At 44.7% G+C, this 21,090-nt stretch overlaps 1 protein-coding gene across 3 annotated transcripts in view; it reads left to right on the forward strand.

Annotated features, from left to right (window-relative positions):
• The window catches only part of CAPZB (capping protein (actin filament) muscle Z-line, beta), a 182,873-nt gene that overhangs the window by 61,621 nt on the left and 100,162 nt on the right, over positions 1–21,090 (forward strand). For all 3 annotated transcript variants that reach the window (XM_006866320.1, XM_006866321.1, XM_006866322.1), the window contains exon 2: positions 10,132–10,221. In XM_006866320.1, the coding sequence (XP_006866382.1) occupies positions 10,132–10,221 (90 nt within the window). The remainder of the gene's footprint in view (positions 1–10,131; positions 10,222–21,090) is intronic.

Below are 21,090 nucleotides of genomic sequence, written 5' to 3' on the forward strand. Positions count from 1 at the left end.
AAAAAAAAAAAAAAAAAAGCAAGAGTTTTTCTTTAGGACTCTTAGAGCTAATCATTTCTAAGTCTATGTTTTAAAACCTGGAGAGGTAGAAGGAGGCACACCTCACATAAAATGCTCCTGTTCACCCATCTGGCTCACAAGCCAAGCCAAAAAGAAAGCAGGTGATATCTGGCAGAGAGCATCATCTGAACAGTGGGGTTGTCAGTTATCATCTGACCTGGGGTATTTCTCTGCATAAAGTCATCCCCTCTGCTCAGTATAGACCAGAGTCATTAAAACCAGGCAGTAGATGCCTTTAGATTAAGGGCGGAATGGGAACCAAGCATCAGTACAGTGGAACCAGGGACCGGCAAGCTTTTCTGAGGTAGTCGGGGTTGGGAACTGGCCAGATTTGTGTTGTTGTTGTTGTTCAGTGCCATGGAGTTGGTTCTGACTCCTAGCGACCCTGTATAGGGTTTCCACGGAGTGACTGGTGAGTTTGAACTGCAGGCCTTACCGTTCACACCGACCTTACAGTTTAGTGCTTTATCCTATAGTGCCACACCAGGATTGGTGGTGGTGGTGGTGTGCCCTGGAGTCAGTTCCAACTCATAGTGACCCTGTGCAGGGTCACTCATCTTTCTCCCGTGAAACAGCTAGTAGTTCCGAACTGCTGACTTTGAGGTTTAGCAGCCCAACTCATCACCACTGCACTCCCAGAGCTCCTTACACCAGGATTAGGGATGGGTAAACGTAGACAATGCAGTAGGAAAAAGGCAACTCTTTTCGAGAAGAGCTTGTTGCTCTTGCTGCTGCTGCTGCTGCTGCTGTTCAATGCCATCAAGTTGGTTCCAATTCATAGCAATCCTATATAGGGTTTCTGAAGAGCGGCTGGTAGGTTTGAACCATTGACTTTGAAGTTCAAACCAACCTTGTAGTCCAGTGCTTATCCTACAGTGTCATACCAGGATTGGTAAGTGACCCAAATTGACTTGTACTTAAGGTGTAGCTGAGTAGGAACTCTGGCTTTGCCAGTTATAATGTGCTCTCACAGTCTTCCTCTGGGATCCCAGATTGCTAATTCCTTATTTAGAATTTTTGCCATTCCACCAAGTTTGCCAGATAAACTTTGATCTCTGCTGAGAAACCGCTCTGTAATATCTTGCAGCTAAAGAGGGCTGTAAACATCGAATCTTCTCCAAAGCCTTTTTTTTTTTTTTTTAAATCCAAACTAAAGCACAGGTATAGCTCCAACTCCTGAGTGTGACTCATTTTAGGTCTTGCGCTTCCTGAGGAGGATGTGTAAGGGGAAAATCTGCTGATGGCTGTTGTAGCATTTGACACAGAGCCTGTGTGTAGGTTGCTAAGCTTTGCTCCAGAATAAATATACCAGGGAGAAGTACATGGAACTTCTCCTTGCCGAGTCAAGGGAGTTTGGGGGTCCTCCTCGGACCGTACTGTTTTTCTGGATTTGATGGCCTAAGATGGGTTTGGAAATACCAGCAAACTGGGAGAAGGTTTAATGGTAGAAATATGTCTTGGTGATATGCTGGACCACAGAAATGGATCCAAGAACTTCAGAAAGAAAGCGGAGCAAGGCCATAGCTACAGAACAAACAAGTTTTCTGCCCAGAATGCATTATACCTTCCTCTCTTTTTGGTTTAGAAAACCTTCAGCCCTATAGGCTCCATCCTACACAGGGGAGGTGGGGCTGTGTGCGTGACTGCTATGAAAGCTTGCCCTCCTTTGTTGGTGTTTAATGACTTGGAAACTGAAATAACACTCCACCCACCTTTCTTAGAGACTCCTGGCAGCCTAAATGGAAAACCTGCATCAAATAAGAGGGAAAAATCAGGGTGGAAAGGGCCTTCTTGCACCCAAAAAATGTCACGTCCTAGCAGATAAGACAGTTAAAAATGTTTTTTGTTGGAGAGCTCCTCCCAGTTTTGAAGGATGGAATGAGAGGGTATGCTCTGCCAGATAGATACTGCATTTCATTCTCAGTGGCCTTGCAGAGGAGATGGAGACTCCGTATAAGTGGTGACTTGCTTGGCTCCACATTACAGGTTAAGTGGGAGAGTAGGAATTATATTTTTGTCATATCACATCTGTGCCTTTAGATTCTTAGACTGATCTTTAAAAAATATAAAAGCTGTGCACCCTCAGCCTAGGAAAAGTGTGTGCAAAGATACGCTCAACACCTCTTTATACGATGTCAGGGTGTTAGCAGAGACTCTGAACTTCCCTGTGGGCCCATGACTTGGTACCTCAAGCTATGAGTTAGTGATTTATTCTTCTATGTTGATTTTTTAACAGGAGTGGATTTCTAGTTTTCTGGTTTGTCAAGCCCTATTGGCTTAGATAGAGCCTACTAGATGAGGACAGCCTGCCAGGAGAGCCAAGAGATCCAGAAAAGCAGGCACAGCGTTCTTTTTCAGAAATGAATGCTCAAAACTGTCTCCCTTGACCAGTGAGAAAGGGTTCCCCTGTGTACTGCATTGTCCTCAGTGTCAAAAGATGGGCTATGTGAGACATTTTAGGGGGATTGCCATGTTTAGGTGTTTGTTTTAAGTTGGTACTTTGGTTATCTGGAAAAGTCACTAGAAGGAACTTCTCCCAGGTTCTCAATGAATAATGAAGTAACTGCGATGTTGGCTTTGTTAAGTGTAGACTAAAGGTAACATTGTTGGCTTTTCCTGCTCTTTACTCTGCTGTCTTCTTCCTTGAAGGCAAGGCCCATGTCTGACGATCTTCGTCCTGTGTCCCCAGTACCCCGTAGTTGTTAGTAAGTGAATCCAGTGGAAAGAAAGCATGGTGAATAGCAGAAAACCTCTCAATATGAAGATAAGGATTCAAGTGCTGATTTTGCCACTGATTGTGCAACCTTGCAATAGTTTCTCTGAATTTCATTATTCATTTGAGATGACCTTGAACAGTCCATCTAGATCCAAATACCTGTGATCCTAACGGATTGAGAAGTTTTTAAAAGGAAAGATTTATTAGAATACAATTACATTTCATGGTGCTCATAGTAACATTGGCCCAGCTATGGTGATATACAGTAGATCCTGAAAGATTGAAGGCTTCTTAGTCTGCCAAGAGGACTTGTCACTGTGGCTTTGATTCACACGATACAGAGTATTGGGTTTTCCCATGGGAATGAGAAGTCATCCGAAGGGAAAGCCTGTGTTTGTGTTTGGCGAGGCATCGCCCACTGTGTGCGGTTGTCATCACTGTTTCCCTTCCAGAGGATGGAACCAGAGGGATGGCAGGCAGTGGAAGAAACCACTTTTCTCTTTATTAATCCAAAATGTGCACTTTTCCATAGTGACCTGAAGATGAGTTGTTGACTGGGCTGGCCCACGAATCTTTCCCTAAATAGCCCCCAGCACAAATTGTTCCTGAGCCTCATGGCAGAAAACAGATTCAGATTTTAAACAAAGTTACTTGTTGGGTCATAGATTATACAAGACAAACCATGGTGAAGTTAGACTCCATAAATCTGTGATTAGTCAACTGTAGCTCCAGTAAAGTTTACCTTAGTGCTGTCTATGAAGTATTTGCTAAGCCTCTTGCTAATCTAAACAAGAAAAGGTCTAGATGAACTTTAAAGGCTGCGAGCCTGTAGGTTGGCTGTTTATGTATGGACAGATGCTATGAAGTACAGATCTTTACCCCGTCTCTAGGGCAAGCCAAGAGAGACTTCTGCTCTGAAATACTGTTAACAGTCTGAGTTACTGCGGGTCCTTGAAATGGCAAACACTGTGTTGAGATAGGACACACATAAGCTACACATACTCTAAGTGAGTCTGAAAGTGCTATTTTCTACCAGGGGGCCCCAGCTAGAAAACTTAGATGTCATCCCAGACTTCGGGTGTTATTTGTTCTTCCTCAGAGTCTGTGAATATCCCCCTCCTCTCCAACCATAGGCCGAGCCCTGGTGATGGAATGGCCCCTCTGCGTGTCCTCCTGCCCCAAGTCCCTCCTCTCCCCTCAGTTACCAGAACCATTCTAAAATCATTAAGTGGGACACATCACCCCAAGCTTAGTGATTTGCAATAACAATTATCATTTAGTTATCTTGTTGGTTTCTGTGGGTCAGGAAATGAGGAGGGTTTTTTGGCTAGGTGGTTTCTTGGACAGCTGAAGTTGGAGCAGTGGGGGCCTAAGAGGTAACCCTTACTTTATAGTCTCAGAGTCTTTTCATGTGACTTTTCTGCATGGACTAGGCTGACAGCCTTTGGATAGTCGATCTGGTTGCATTGTAGCTTCAGTGTCCAAACATGATTGTTATAGCCAGCCAGCTAAAACCTGAATCACCTTGCGTGACCTAGTCTCAGTACTCTGTAGATACAAATAGTCCAGAAGCTTCCCTATTTCTAAGGGGAGAGGACACTGGCCTCACGTTATATCTAATGGCAGGAGTATCTAAGTCACATTGTAAAGAGCATGTAGGATGGGAGATACTGTTACAGCCTTCTGTGGCTTCACCTTTTAAAGTGCAACCACGTTTATGTCATTTCCTGTGGAAACTCTTGAGGGGCTGTTCCTCCCCCATGGAGTCCTGGTGTGGCACTGTAGGGTAAGTACTGGACTACAAGGTCGGTTTGAACCTCAAGGCCTGCGGTTCAAACTCACCAGCCACTCCAGGATTACTGAGTTGGAACCAACTCAAGGACACTTAACAACAACAAGTCCCCCATGGGGAGTCCCCCGGTGGTGCAAGAGTTTACATGCTCTGCTTTTAGCTGAAAGAGTAGAGGCCTGAGTCCACCCAGAAGTGCCTCAGACCTTGGTGATCTACTTCCAAAAAATCAGCCAGTAAGAGCCCACTGGAGCACAGCTCTACTCTGACACATACAAGCTTCCATGAGTCGTCATTGACTAGATGGTAATAATTTGTTTTGGTTTTTCTTGTTGTTAATCCTTCATGGAAAAGTGATTTTAAAGTTTTAAAAAATAAAGAACATGGCACAGATAGCTTATCGTTAAAGCAGACAGAAAGCGAAACAATGCTGAGAGATGTGAGGGCTGGACCCTGAAGTCTGATTAGAAAACTGCAGCCCTTTGAGCATCTGGCCTTAACTGGCCCCTAAACTCGGGACCCCAATGACCTCCCCAGTGCTACTTCCCAACGCCCATCTCCCTCACCTCCCACGGGCCTGCCAGTGTGCTCTGCTTACCCTTATCTTTCTTCTTTGATCTTGCTGCACCTGCTGCCCACCTTCTGCACTCCCACTCATCAAGCGATAGCTCGGCTCAGTCCCCCTCTCTGGAGAAATGGCGTGGGGCTCTTCCGTACCACTTAGAATGCCCCTTTGTTATATAGCACATCGCATTTGTGGGCATATATCCGGTATACTGGACTTTAAGCTGATCGTAAATTGGAGCGCGGTCTGTTCTTTAACCCCACCTAAAGATTGACTTTATTTCGTTTGATGATGATTCCCAAACCAGACTTTGCCCTTTTGATTAACTCAATAGGCCAAGTTTTAGCAGATTTTTTGAGACAATAGTGAGTGGTAATAAACTGACTTATTATTCTGAAAAAGTTTTCCTAGGCAGTGTTGGCAATTGTTTTGTTTTTTGCTGGCTGATGTAAGCCAGTTTTGTGCTTTTTCCTTAAGTCATGTGGAAAAACTAGCACAAAGTTTAACTTTTCTTAACTCAAGTTTATATACTGTAAAGCAAAAACTTCAACGTATCCTTTGGCGCCTCACGCAGCTTTAAGTGGGCATACCTGTCCCCTCTATCCTTTGATACCCTAGCAAGGATTCTTCCCTGCTTTTTCCCATATTGATTTTGATTACACCATGAACTTCATGAAGACAGAAACTTTGTTATGTCCACCATTCAGAATATAAATAGTGCTGTTACCTAGGAAACACCTAATAAACAATTGTCAAATGACTAATTGAATGAGCAGAACATTCTGGAGAATGAAGTGAAATGGCTGTTCTTTTACTATTTGCCTTTCAACTGGAAAACGCCTGGAGTGGAAGATAGAATTCATGAAGTTAATTTTATGAAGGCAGTGTCTGGATCAGTTTTGAAGGAGCCCCCACTTTTAGTCATGGGAGAGCGCTTACAAAATAAATTGAAAGGTGGAGGTAGGGGAAAATAAACCTCGAGGGAGGGAAATCCTAGGAAAATAATTGGCACATGAAGAAGTGCCAATTTATATATTGTGAACTGTGATGTGAAACTCCTGTGTCCCATTACACTACCTTGTGATTATTTACTATTTTGTGGACAGTTTGTGCCTTAAGAGGTGGAGCTATTTCACTCACGGGCTTATTAGTTCAAGGCCTGACTGCCAGTTGCCCCCCTAACAAATGGTTGTTGAATTTCAACCTAGTTGGAGGCCTATAAGGTAGAACTCTAGGGGAAAGTAGTGTTTGCACTTGGAGGGTGAATCTGGGAAGATGCTTCTGAAGGGCAGGGCAGGTTTGCACATGGGGTGAGATGGTGGGCTTGGCCCATCCAGAGGACTCGCGGAGGCCTTCTCACCCAAACCCTAATCCACACGGAGTGAGATGGTGGGCTTGGCCCATCCAAAAGACTCGCAGAGGCCGTCTCATGCAAACCCTAATCCACAAGTTGGCATATTCGAGAGAGGCCAGGTCCTGTCCTTGCTTGCTCTTGTTTGAATTGTTTCTCTTACCTTTCAAACAAGAGAAACACTGAACTGCAAACCACAAGATCTGCAGTTCAAGCCCACTAGCCACTCCAGGGGAGAAAGATGAGGCATTCTGCTCCCACAAAGATTTAAAGCCTCAGAAACCCTATATAGGGTCACTATGAGAAGGAACTGGCTCCATAGCACTTATCAACAACAAATATATATCAAAAGGTATATATATATAAAAAGATAAGGAGCTCTGGTAGCGTAGTGATTACGAGCCAGTCTGCTCATCTCACAATCAGCAGTTTGAAACTGCCAGCGGTTCCATGGGAGAAAGATGAAGCTTTCTGCTCCCATAAAGATCTACAGCCTCGGAAACCCTATGCAGGGTCACTGTGAGTTGGAATCCAACTCCACGACATATAACCACAGCCACCATATATAAAGCTATGTATGTATATGAAGACTACAGAGGAATTTCTTAGCATATTTGGACCTTTGAAGCATGGTGCATATAATGAATACCCTTGGACCCATCACCGCACACAGTACCTGTGGTTAATCAACTTTCATCTATCCCTTTTGGCCTCTTCTCAAAACCTGCTATATTTTCACTCATCTGAATTTTGTATTTATTGTTTCCTTGTCTCAAACACACATACACAACAACAAAAAACCCCTTGACCTCCAAGTTTAAAACTCAGTCACACTCATACATCGAATAGATATTGCAAGTTTTTAAGCTTTATAAAAGTTACAGCGGCACAGATAGTTCCTAGGGCCTCCATCACTTCAGTTACTAAGGTCACACTTGTTGCATGTAGCTGCAGGTCACCTGTGTTTCCTTCATTCTCTCATGCCCTTTCTTGTTTTGACCCTTAGTATTTGGGATGACTCCCAAGTGAATGACTCAACCCATTGCCATCAAGTCAATGAGGTCTCCTGATGACCCTAGAGGAAAGAGTAGAACTGCCGCATAGGGGTTTCCAAAGCGGTAATCTGGCACTGTGGGATAAAGCATTGGACTGCAAGGTCAGTGTGAACCACAGGGTTGGCACTTCAAACTCACCAGCCGCTCCTTGGAAACACTACACAGGATCACTATGAGTTGGCGCCAACTTGATAGCACTTAACAACAATCTGTACATAAGTAGGCTGTCATATCTGTCTCCCACAGAGTGACTGGTGGGTTTGAACTAACAACTTTTTGGTTCCCAGTTAAGCAATTAAACCACGGCACCACCAAGGCTTCTTCAGTGACTCCAGTTAACGCTATTTTAATGTTTCACAAGCTGTCAGTAAGATTTTCCATGTTGCCTCACTTGTGGGAAGCATTTAGTCACTTACTAATTTAATGATAGTTAAACGCCCTTAGCCGTAGAAATTTATAGTGAAACCTTTCCAATTAAGATTGAGATTGCTGAAATATTTGAGTTAGATAGTTCTGTAGTAGTAATTTCAGTCTTTCTACTCTAGATACAGTTAGATGGCGGCCTGTCAGGAAGGGACCCCACATGCTGCTCACGCCCTTGAAGGGGCTGAGGGCACGAACAGCTTGTTGAGGCTGAGGGTGAACAGACTGCACTGCAGGGATAAAAGTAAGTGTCTTCTTAGGGTGACTCCTTCTGGTCAAGTAAATGCATTGTCCAAAGACCAGAACGCCTTAGAGGTGTGAGTAGTCTGTGAATTAGAATTAATATGTAGAATGTTCCTGTGCCTGTATAGTGTTCTGGACAGAGAAGCCTTAACTTTGATCTGGTTCTGGGAGCCTGCAACACCCCCAAGGCGTCTCACCCGTGACTTCACTGGCATTTGAGGTCTGGTGGTGGTTGTGGCCACACTGTGGTATAAGATGCTAGTAGCAACACCAGCCTCTACCCACCAGGTGCCAGTTGTAACAGCAGATTTGACTTGAATCATTTATGGGTTTCTTTGCTTTCTGGCCAACAAAGAATATGTAGTTATGTGTGGCTTTCGAGCATGCAGTTTAAAGTGAACTCTAGTGTACTTTGAACTTGAGTAAAAGAAAGACTTCAGGGTTGGAGTAAGTGGGGGTATTATTACACAATAAACATTTAAAATATGTATGCTTGTTTACACATACACACAGAAAATGCCTCCCCACATATATTACCTTGGGTGATGCAAATGATAAACATGCTCAGTTTATCAGCATTGATAAATATCAGCCATTGAGAAACCCCGTGGAGTAGAGTTTTACTCTGACACACGTGGAATCATCATGAATCAGAGTTGATGCGAGGGTACCTGGTTTGCTGTCAGTCTACATTCATCATCCAAATCATTATGACCCTCTGAGAGGGTAGCTTGTTATTACGTGCTGTTGAGTCCCTGAGCCATCCTTACAGTCATTTCTGTATTGGAGCCCGTCGTGCACCCACTGTGCCATTCATCTGGTTGAGGGTCTTTCTCTTTTTCACTGACTCTGTTCTTTACCAAATAATGATGTTCCTTCTCCAGTGGTCCTTCCTGGTAACATGTCCAAAGTACGTGAGAAAAAGTCTTATTTTCCTTGCTTCCTCCCAAGGAGCCTTCTGACTGTATTCCAACACAGATTTGTTCATTCTTTTGGCAGCCCAAAGCACATTCAGTAGTCAATAAAGAGGGTAAATACTGTTCCCATTTTATAGATAAACAAGTAGAGGCTCCTAGAGGGCAAGGAGTCCTGGTGTGGCTCTGTAGGATAAGTACTGAACTGCAGGGTTGTTGGTTCAAACTCATCAGCCCCTCCTCAAATACCCATTCAGGGTCACTGCGAGTTGGAACCAACTCAACAGCACTTAACAACAATAACAACAGAGGGTAAGCAATTTGTCCTGGTATGGCACTGCAGAATAAGCATTGGGCTGCTAACTAAAAAAGTTGACAGTGCAAACCCACCAGCCAGTCACTCCTTGGAAACTCTGTTTAGTGTCATAATAAATTGGAACTAACTCGACAGCACTTAAATTGAAAGTAGAAAAGCGAATACAGAACAGACCCCCCAGTGATAAGTTCTCGTCTTTTCCCCAACTTGAGAATCATTCCGTGAAGAGCTTTTAATCTTTGTATGCATCTTGACATTTGTTCTTCACCTGGCTTTGTCCCTGGCTCTGAGCTCCTCACGGAACCTAGCCTGGTGATGGTATCTGCTGTTTCTCCCCAGGATGAAGCAGGCTTACTGCAGAACCAGCCAGAACTCAGTACATCTCTAACTCCCATGGTCTGCTGAGTAGGAGGAAAGCTGACAAAAGGCTTTGAGATGTGGGTAGAAAAGGAGAGCAGATCTTTTCGTGTCTTTCTGAATGTCTCGGCTTGTGATAGAGGTTATTATTGCGGAAGCCTGCTTGGCGGTCTCACTCTAAGCTACAAGCACGCAGCGGTCTACCAGAGGGCTGGCTGCAGTGCTTTCTGGGTTTTAGAATTCCATAGGCAAGCAACAACTGAAAGAACACGTTTTAAAAGAAAGGGGTTGGAATTCGTTTTGGCAAAACTGACTTACGCACTGTTCTTCCTCTTTCCGCAGAGTGATCAGCAGCTGGACTGTGCCTTGGATTTAATGAGGCGCCTGCCTCCACAGCAAATCGAGAAAAACCTCAGTGACCTGATCGACCTGGTACGTGCCTTGTTCTTCTGGTCTCATTTGGGACAATGGCTCCCACTTGCTTGCTTGGCGTCGCTTTTTCCATGCAGAATTCAAACTACACAGGAAACTTGCTGTCATCCTCAGCTGGTCACTGAGCTATGAGATTCCTCCTGACAGACAGAAGATGAACTTCGTATGGCTATCTCTTTTTAAAGAACCACCGTGTTGATAACAGATGGTTACACTCTGTGGGTGCCTCCTACAACTACTCTGTGTTCATTTCCCAGTACCATGCATTTGGGCATGGTGAGGAAGGTACCACACACAACCAGCAGACTTGCAGGGGAGGTATTCACATTGCTTTGTTTGAACAGACCTCTCCCCTGTAAGGGCTTCGGTGGCTCCTTCATTTGGCTTTTAAAGAGCTCATCACTGCTATGGTTTTCTTAAAAATATTCCATTCTTTTTTCTTTTAAACTCAAAATATTGGTCTCAGAGTGGTGCCTCAGCTTAATTGGAACCATTATATTATTTGAAAATGCTCAGGATACAATTTTTTAAATTCTGTAGCGTAAGACAGTGTAAGACAAATTGCTGGCATATATAAAGTCATGGGAAATACTCCAAGGAAGGGAAAAATCAGACTCTAAGAGGTCAGTTGAGATAACCCAAGACCTTTTGCCACCAAGATGGGAACTCTGCACCCCATGTCTCTTGGTTATAATTGTTGTTGTTAAGTGCTGTTGAATCAGTTCTGGTTCATAATGGCCCTATTATAGCATTTCCAAGGAATATCTGGTGAGTTTCAGCCTCCAACCTTGCAGTTCAAACCAGCCTTGCAGTCAAGTGTTTATTCCTGCAGCACCACACTAGGACTCCTTGGTTTTAATGATCAGTTCTCAAATGTGGCTCATCAGTGAGATGATTTTAAAATAGTGGTTTGAGAGCTTGCTTGTTTACCATAGTGATAAATGAATTCAAAACAGTTTTACTGCTGACCCCCTGTACCATTCACAGATAAAACACTTCACGGCAACCTTTAGGGTTCATAGTGCAGTTACTTGTATTATACAGACTCTCCACTAGGCAGCTAATATGTGGGCCTGTTGAAGAAGTTGTGAACTTAGTGAGTTTTATAAGTACTAAGTTCAGAAGTGAGAAGAAGGTTATTTCTTGAGGTAAATGGACCTGACCAGAAAGGTAAGTATGGGTGCTTGTGGAATGGAATCAAAGAGGAGAAGGTGGGCATGGGAAATGGATGGGCCCTAGCCTAAAGTTTTAGATTCGTATTCGAGAACCCAAAGTTTGAATTGCAGTGTAAATGAATGCATTATATACTCAGAATCAGGGATCACAAACCAAGAGCCAGTGAGGCAGATGAATGAATTCAGTGGAGGTGGTGTGAGAAAAGGATGACAAGTCTGGGGACCTTTTGAAAAGGAAGCTGCCCCTCTGCTCCAGTATAGTGTTTGCCCTGTGAGCATGAGTGTGATCCTCTTCTGCTTGTTTTCGCATTTTCCTGGAGGAATCGTATATTTGGGTTTTTAAGCAAATTATCCTGATTTTGGAGTCTCAGTGTAGTGCTGTATAGTCCAGCGTAGCACTGGACTGCTAACTGCAAGGCTAGCGGTTCATACGTACCAGCTCCTCCTCGCAAACCCTGTACAGGGTCGCTATGAGTCAGAGCCGACTCAGTGGCACTTAACAACATCATCCTGATTTTTAAACATTTCCCCAGATGTTAGATTAGTTGGGTCTGACTTAATATAGAATCTGGGCATGAGTGTGAAAGATGTGTGAGGTGGGCGTGGGGAACAGTGTAGTCTCCTGGGGTTAGAGGACACGGTCTTCCTAGGGAAACGATGGAATGTAAAGTCAGATCCGTCACATGAGCTCTTGAAGTTTAGAGGGAGGATTTGAATTTGAAGTGATAGTAATTGCTACTATAGCTCTACTTATTGAGTGTCTACTGCATGCTCCTTGGAAACCCTCTACAGGGTCGCTATGGGTTGGAATCGACTCCATGGCACTTAACAACAGCATTGTGTGCTGAGCCCTTTAAGTGCATGGTGTTACTTAGCTCTCCACAGTCCTGTAAGGTAACACTTCAGAGTGCAGTCTGAAAAGCCCCATGCACATTTCTCTTGGCCAGAAATCTGTGATTGATTCTTTGTGGAAGAGTGGGTAAACGTTGAAGGTGTGATCAGATCCTTAAGGAGGCCTGCTGCCCAGGCTTCTTTTTCTTCAGTATGTATGTTTTTTCTCAGTTTCTTAGTGCTGCTATAACAGAAATGCCACAAGTGGGTGGCTTTATTTTCTCACATAATAGGGGGATTCGAAGTCCAGGACACTGGCTGTAGGAGAAGGCATTCTCCTTGTTTCTCTTCAGTGTCCATTTCTTGGCTATCTTCATGTGGTGTGCGTCTTCCCCTCCATTTGTTCTTCCTTCTCGGGATTACAGCCACAGATATACGATTTAAAACAGATTTGGGGAGGCGGGGCACAATTTCATCCATAACAAGTATCGTGTGTGCTTGGCTGAGTTTAAGTTTGGTTTGTCGATTTAGCTATTACTTTATTTTGGAATCAACCAAACCTAGAAGTTAAAAGTAATGAGCAAATAGTTTCAGTAGAGTCTTCATGGTGTTTAACAGGTTCTTTTGTTCTCATGGCCACTGAAGTGTTGTACTTTTGACTACAGCTGTGTCTCTGCTCTGTGATTCCCTCATCACTCTTTTAGAGATGTACGAGGAGCTGCTCTTTTTGGAAACCTGGCCCGCTGAGTCCCTGGCTGCATGTGCCTAGCTTACTGGGGCGCCACAGGGAAATGACAGCGGTGGTGCTGAATGAAGGAGAGCAGCACAAGTCATCTCTCACGAGCCAAGTACTGGGTGCCAGAGATCAGCCCTGAGGTTTAATTTGCAGGATGGTACTTAGACTCCATTGATATGCCACACTATCTCTCATTGATATATGATGCAAAATAGCACTTTTATCTTATTTCCTTTTTTTATTTTACAACCTTGTCTTCTGTCAGTTGTATCCTAGAGATGGGGTGGGGTTAGACCAGGGTTGTGAGGACTCCTGTGTGCCAGGACTTATATTTGCATCAATCCATTTAATTCTACCATACTCCCAAATGGTGCGTATGGCCACTCCACCATTTAAAAAACTTACAAGGCTCGGGTCAGTCTACACAGCTTTCTATACACAGGCAGGAATCATACCCTGAGCCTGACTTCCTTTCAGCCTGTGTTCTTTTCTTGTGCCCTCTCCTGGCTTGTCAGCCACAGAAATAGTAGGTGGAACAGGAAAACATATCAATTCTGGAAACGAAATGCTGAAACCTGTCCTCTATGCAAGTTGCAGTGTGAGGAAGAAGCCAGGGTGGTTAGTGTGCTCCTTAGCAGTTCCTGGGCTCCTGAGTTCTCCTCCTGTGATTCTCCGCTTGCTGGGTACTTCAGGACCCAACCGCTTATACTCAAAGTGGCAGATTAAATATGGTGCGCCGGTTGTACCTGTTTGGGGGAGGCAGTAGTAATAATTTCATTCATTAGCTCTAAAATAAGGTTTTTATTAAGATAGATAATGTGGAAAATAAAGTTCAGTCGATTTACAAAGTAAGCCTAGACCCTTGGGGAACACTTCCTTTTTTAAGAGGTTGGCCATTTAGGATTTTCAATTCACTTTTGTCTGTCTCTTCATGGGGATATTTGAGAGGCACCAGCTTCCCCTTGCTGAGGTTGTGTCGAGAAGGCCAAGCTTGGGCCCTGTCTGTTGCATGAGGTTGAGCAAGAGACCATGGTAGATTTCCTGTCATCACTGGGGAGTAAGTGTTCTCATTCACTGAATAGTATTTGACATATGATGTATGTCAAAATGGAAATGGAGTATGGCTTTCAACAAATTAGGATCTGGGAAAGCATGCCTCATTTAAACTTTATTGGCATGCTTCGGAAGTGGTTTCTGATTAGCTGTCTGGCTTAAGTGCGTAAGGGGCAGTTTACTGAATCCTTATGGCCAATTGAATCCTAAGGAAGACTGTAAAAGAATTGATGCCTTTGAGTTATGGTATTGGAGGAGAATATTGAAAGTGTCATGGGCTGCCAAAAGAACCAATAGATCTGTTTTGGAAGAAGTGCAGCCAGAGTGCTCCTTAGAGGCCAAGATGGCCAAACTTCATCTCTCATATTTTGGACATATTGTCAGGATGGACCATTTGCTGGAGAAGGATATCATATTTGGTAGGGAGAGAAAAAGAAGAAGACCCCCAACGAGATGGATTGGCCAAGTGGCAGTGTCGATGGACTCAAGCGTGGCAACAGTAGGGCCCAGGATCGGGCAGTGTTTCATTCGGCTGTGCATAGGGTCTCTATGGGATACCTACTTGATGACACCTAACAATAACAACAACATGGCCAATTGAAAAAATTACTTCTTTGAGTGTTTTCCAGTCATCAGTGCCACTTGTTTCCTGCTTTCCCTGGGATTGACATTTTTTCCTTTCTTTGTTTTATGCTGAATTTGCATATTCCCGTTATTCTATATAAGAATTGGCCTATGTTGAGTTGTACTGTTGTTGTGTGTACTGTGGTAGTTCTGAATTCTACATGCAGGTTTAGTTTCTTCACAAAGCTGTCATTTCAGAACATGTGTACAATGATGAGTCCACGTAGAACCCACGTATCTGGATCTTTGTTTCATGCAGTCAGGGATCGCTTAGATGTTTCCCAAGCAGCTGAGGCACTGCTTGCTCAGTGCAGCCTGCAGCCACTCCTCACCTGCTCACCTGCCGAGAACAATGCAAGGGAGTAGTGGTTTTCAAGAAGTTGCCAATTTTAAGACTGACAGGAATGTTAGGGTTTGCCAGCATTCCCCATGAACGGAATGGCCTTGCTTAGATGTCAGAGCCAGAGAACTGTAGAGGAATTTACTTGGTCCACCAGCGGTCCGATTACAGAGCAGTGTGGCATATGCTTGGCAGTCATGCCAAGACAGCCTCCTTTATCTTGCCAGAGCTGCCTTTTTTTTTTCTTTCCAGCATCAGAGCTTTTGCTCTCTGGGGATTATGGTACATGCTATGATTGGTGGAAAATGACCTTCCTTTGCAGATTGGCCCAAACATCATTTTATTACATATGAATTCCTTCATGCTAGAGGGAAGCCAACAGAAATCCATTGTGAAGCTGTTTCAGAAATACCCACATGTCTATGTGGGAGAGGGATCAGATGATGTTAAGATGCCGCTGTGGCTTGCTCAACTTTGACCTTGTAAGGTTTTCATTTCAGCAGATTTCTCTTGTTAGCAACCAGAGTAGCCCTCCAGAAATAGAAAGGGCCAGCTGGGCACTTTGCAGTCTGGGCCTCAGCAGTACCTGTGTTTGGAACAGCTCACGGACATGGTCTCCACATCTAGCCAAGCCAGGGTGAGGTCTGTAGGGAGAGGGAGGCCTGTGCCACCGTTGGCTCATTTCACACACTGTCAGTGACTTGCTTAATCTGATTCTTTTATCCATGCATGGTCCTAACTCCCACACATTGATGGGTGGGGGGCTATGCAAATGAGGTACATGGGACCCATGCAAATTAGATATAAGGAACCCTAAGGAGGTGACAGGTCAGTTTAGCCTCCCTGCTAGGCTTGAAGGGCATGGGGTCTTTGGGCTTGTAACACAGAAGACAGTGAAGGGTAGCAGTGTAGCCACAGTAGCAAAGCCGTAGCAGTGTGAGATGGCTGCAGTGGCACTTGCCAGCCCGTGGAGCTAAGAGTTGTAACACTTGCTCAGGGAGGCCCCGAATAGGGCCCAGCAGAAGGTGTCCATATCCTGAGTTGTTCCTGATTCCACATTGTACCCAGTTACCACTTCCCTAATGAACCCCATAATCACTAGTATTGTCTCTGGGTTCTGTGAGGTCATTGCAACAAACTACCAAACCCAGCACAGAAGTAGGGGGTGCCATGGGAGGGACAGCTGTGTCAGAACCAGTGAAGTTGGGGAGTGACTTTCCCAGTGACAGCTGTGTATAAAGTAGTACAAAGTTCCGTTCTGTCCCTCGTGATGAGAGCATCCTGGGACTAGGGATCCCAGACACTGCCCCACCTCTGGAAGCTTGAAGGACAGGCTGGTCTGTAATACTTGTATTCAGGAATGTAAAACAGTCTCTCAAAGGCTTAAACAAGTGCAAAGTTGATGGGTCCAGTTAACATCTATTGAGCACCCACTGTGAGTTGGGTTCTGGAAGCAGGTTGCCGGGTTTGTCTTCTGACGTGTCTTTATTTGAACCGCCAACCATTCCACTATTAGTCAAGCGCTTAACCATTTGTGACTTGATGGCAACTAACCACAGTGGGAGTCCTAATGCAGTGCTGGAGGATAAGCACTGGACTGCTTATCGCAAGGTTGGCAGTTCCAACCCAACAGCTGCTCCTTGGAAACCTTATACAGGGTCAACAGCACTAAACTCCACCACAGTTACAAGTGTGAGTTAGGCATTGTGCTCAGCCCTGGGAAGAAGTAGGGACTTCCTGTACACGGGTGAAAGGGCAGGGATTGGACAGCGTGAATCCAGAATGAACATCTGTGGGTGGACTTTATCCAGTTAATAAGCCCCCAGGAGGAGGTGCAGAATTAAGGTATTCTCTCCACAAGTATTGTCCAGTGTCTGCTATGATGTGGCTCTGGGGTTACAGTGGAAACAAGAAGGAAGGCCTGCTCTAGATTGCTGACATTTTAGTGGAAATTCAGAGAGTGTTTTCTGGAAGGTAGAAGGCTGGTCTGAGGCCAGCTGTCTACTCTATATGTATTAAACAAGATAAACAGCAGACACATTTGTTTTAACGAACAAGTTATGGTGTCATAAAAGCTCATCCCTTGAGTTCCATTCCTCTGAAACTTTGCTAGCCAGTGAGAACTGCCGTTTTACTGATGTGTATCTCTGCTTTCAGATTCTTTCCCCAAAGTGCTCCTAATATCGGGAAGCAAGTCTATGAAAGTGGCTGCCTCTAGCAGAGACTATCTTTTCTCTTTTGAAAACATTGCATTCCAATTGATGCATAACACACCCACATGCAAGGAGCTATGTTAATTCTTTCTCTACCTAAGCTTTAAGTCATGTTGGTGCTTCAGGAAGCAGTTGAGCCCTGCCCCCTGGGACCCTCTTAGCAAAGTGTCCTTCAGAGCCCCATTGGAGCAGCACAGCTGGGGTCTATGACTTGTCTCCCCCTCCCTGCACTTAGATTCTCTGCTTCCTGGGCTCCAGCTCCAAGGAAGTGAGCTCCCCCTCTAACACATGAGCGGGGCCTCATTGGACCTCAATCTCAAGTGCCTGTAAAGTTCCCTGTGGGTTTATGTGAGGGGTGAGGGAACTTGGTTTCCACTCTCCCTTTGGTTAGTAGATTGGGAAGTTTTCTCTCTTAGGCCGGATATTGTCTTTGGAGCAGGAGCCAGGGATGGAATAATTGGTAATTATGCAACACTCCTGTTCAGTCTCTGCTGTACCTGTTTCTGAGCTTTTTCTGAGCTATCCTGCAGGCGACACTGTGCTGTAGTTCCCGTTTTACAAGGGGAAAAAGCATTCCAACCCAAGGCCTCCAGCAGTATTTTAATCAACTCCAGTCCTTGGAAAGTTATGCCGAGCCTTTTAATGCAAGTCTTTAGCTCATTGAATGAACTGCAGCTGTCACACCCAAAGCAGGAAAAGACACACAGATCAGACCCCAGACTTGAGGTGCTGAGCTGAGCTTCTCTTCCCTGCCCAGGGCTTCTGCCCTGGATATGGGACGGGGAGAGGCTTCACAACCCCAACCTGTTGCTGAGGTGAGGACCCACCACCTAATAAAGTAGCCTCTGATTTGTGTCAGGCCACAGCCCTTCTAACCCAGGACAAAATGCTGTGAAGGAAATGGGGCCTCCTGGGATGCCCTCATGTGACCCACTTCCACTTTCCTTGATACGACCAGAAGTGGTTTGAAATTCTGATGAGTTTTGTTATAGACAGAAAAATAGTAGCTAGTTTGATTCAATTATGAATAGACTCAGTTGCCTACTGGAAAAGCAGTCCGGCCAATTAGAACTTGAAATTGAGTGACCAAATGGAGAAGAGTACAGGGACCATTTGTACTCCTTTGTTGTATGTGTTTTGTGGGGAGGGAACAGAGACTGTTTCTTGGTGACTGTAATGGTAAGTACACAGTCCTGAAGTCCACCCAGTTATTCAAACTTAGGGTGATGCCATGTGTGCAGAGTAGAACTTGGTCCTTAGTGTTGTCAAGGCTTTTGGAAGCAGACCTTTGGGTCTGTTTTATAAAAGGCATAGAGGTGGCCTGTTACATCTCTAACTTCACAAGGAAGAAGGTTCAGCAAACTCAGCATCAACCCACAACCTCCGCCCTCCAAGCTTCCTTACCAATCCTGATACCAGCTGTTCCACCCACACTACTCTCTACTTCTCTGCTGGGTTCATACTAATGACCACACACAACTCACTGATCAACAATTATTTGGGTTATTATGGAAGTTAACAGGCTAGAATTCAGGATCAGAAATTTTCAAGATGCCTGCAGGCAGGCCTCTCTCTGACCCTTGGCCCCTTGGCCTAGCCACTGCCCTGCTATGGCAACAGTTAAAAGTAACTTTAGTGCTGTGTGCCAGCCTTCCATAAGCCTCAGCCCAAAGGCGCTCAGCTCTGATTCCCCCAGCTGAGTGCCTGCACGTACCCCACTCCACAAGCAAGCCTCTTTCTTTCCTGAAAGCACTCGGTTTTATTTGCTTCTTGCCCTGGGAAGCCCAGCATTCTGTCTCATCTGCACCACTACCGATTTGCTGCCTCTTTTCTCCTGTCACAGCTCTGTCTCCTGGATGACACAGGTTCAGCCCACAGGGTTTTCAATGCCAGAACGACAGCGCTCCACTCCAGGCTCTTCTCTCTTTATAATAGTGAGGTCTGCCTGCCTGATTTGGAGATAACTCCTTTTTTACCCACTAGGATGGCAAAATTGACCAGTTCCTATGTTAGAGCTCCAAATAGTTATAATCACAACCCTGTTAGCAATCACTCACAACTGAATTATATAATCCTTTCACCCTCTTCTCCCATCTTCTCTTACCCAGACCATCAGGGACAGAGAAGATATAAGCAGCCGCATTGCGTGGTCCCAGCCTGTTGTTACAAAGACTATGGGTTAGAAGAGCCACACCTTGTGTTTCACTGCACTTCATCTGTCTTCTGAGGTGCCTCTGGGCAGGTTCAAACTGCCAACTTTTTTGTATGTGACCCTTTATAGATTTTTTGAAGCTGTAAATATTTTTTTAACTTTTTATTGTAGATTGAGTGAGGGTTTACAGAGTAGATTATCAGTTTTACATTCAGCAAATCATATGCTTTGCTTCATTGTTGTTGTTGTTGTTAAGTGCCGTCGAGTCAGTTCCAACCCATAGCGACCCTGTACAGGGTTTCCGAGGGTGTAAATCTTTATGGGAGTAGAAAGCCTCATCTTTCTCCCGCGGCACAGCTGGTAATTTCGAACTGCTGACCTTAAGGTTCACAGCCCGATTCGTAATCCCCTGTGTATACCAACAATTAATAGTATTTTTACCTCTAGTCACTTTAACTATTACATTCCTCCCTGTGTCATCTTTCCTTTGCTAACCTCCCTCTTGTTGTCTATTGTCTTTCCTGTTACCCGTGTTAACATGTGTCTACTCTCTAGCACATGAATAATTTCCCTTCCCCCTGTCCCCCATATCCATCCTAGATTATTTCTTTTACCAAGAAAATCTTCTACAAAATTGGTCTCATACAATATTTGTCCTTTTGTGGCTGATTAATTTTACTTAGCATAATGTTCTCCAGGTTCATCTGTGTTGCAAGATGTTTCTCAGATTCATCATTATTCTTCGGTGTTGCATAGTATTCCACGTGTGTTTACACCAGAGTTTGTTGACGTCCCTGTTTCCAGATTCCCTTGTGCTCGTAGCTGTAGGTATCCATGTTGAGAGACTGGAGCAGCCAGGAGTCGTAGCTACCAGATTTTCCTTTGGGATCAGTCTCCATTGCCAGAGCAGCTCACTTCAGTGCGAAGAACAAGGCTGACCAGGACCTGAATCCCAGGACTTCAAACCAGTTCTTCACAGTAGAGTCATAGCCAATGAAGCAAAACTGGGACACACCAGAATTTGCAGAATGGGGTACCTAGAATGATAACTGGGTGGGGACTATTCGAGAGTAATGCTAGAAAGTTTCCTCTTAAGAAACAAGAACAACGTGCATGTTGCTCACTAATCAAACCTCTTGCCTGACACAGTCAGAAACAGTGGTGCCCTGTTCACAAAAGGCAGCCAGCTATGCTGCCAATTATCTCATCTCTTATCAGGCTCTGGAAAGGGCTCACTACGCTTCCTTGAGCCTTCCCATTCCAGGAGCTTGACTTGTTAGTGTTTGCGTTCTGGTCATTATTCCAAGCACCCACATTTTGCAAATTGTGAGCTGTCCTGATTTCTGCTCATTGACCATGACTGAACCTGTTCAAACTGGTCCCTGTTGTTGTTGCTGTTGTTAGGTGCCATCGAGTCGGTACCGACCCATAGCGACCTCATGCACAGCAGAACGAAACACCGTCTGATCCTGGGCCAACCTCACTACTGTTGCCATGCTTCAGTCCATTGATGCTGCCACTTGGCCAGTCCATCTCGCTGGGGGTCTTCCTCTTTTTCTCTGACCCCTCCACCTTACCAAACATGATATCCTTCTCCAGTAACTGTTCCCTCCTAACAATACGTTCAAAGTATGAGACACGAAATTTGGCCATCCTGGCCTCCAAGGAGCACTCTGGCTGCACTTCTTCCAAAACGGAACTATTGGTTCTTTTGCACTTTCAATATTCCCCTCTAACACCATAGC

This window comes from Chrysochloris asiatica, unplaced genomic scaffold, assembly GCF_000296735.1.
Source record: "Chrysochloris asiatica unplaced genomic scaffold, ChrAsi1.0 scaffold00090, whole genome shotgun sequence".
In the NCBI taxonomy this organism is placed as follows: domain Eukaryota; kingdom Metazoa; phylum Chordata; class Mammalia; order Afrosoricida; family Chrysochloridae; genus Chrysochloris; species Chrysochloris asiatica.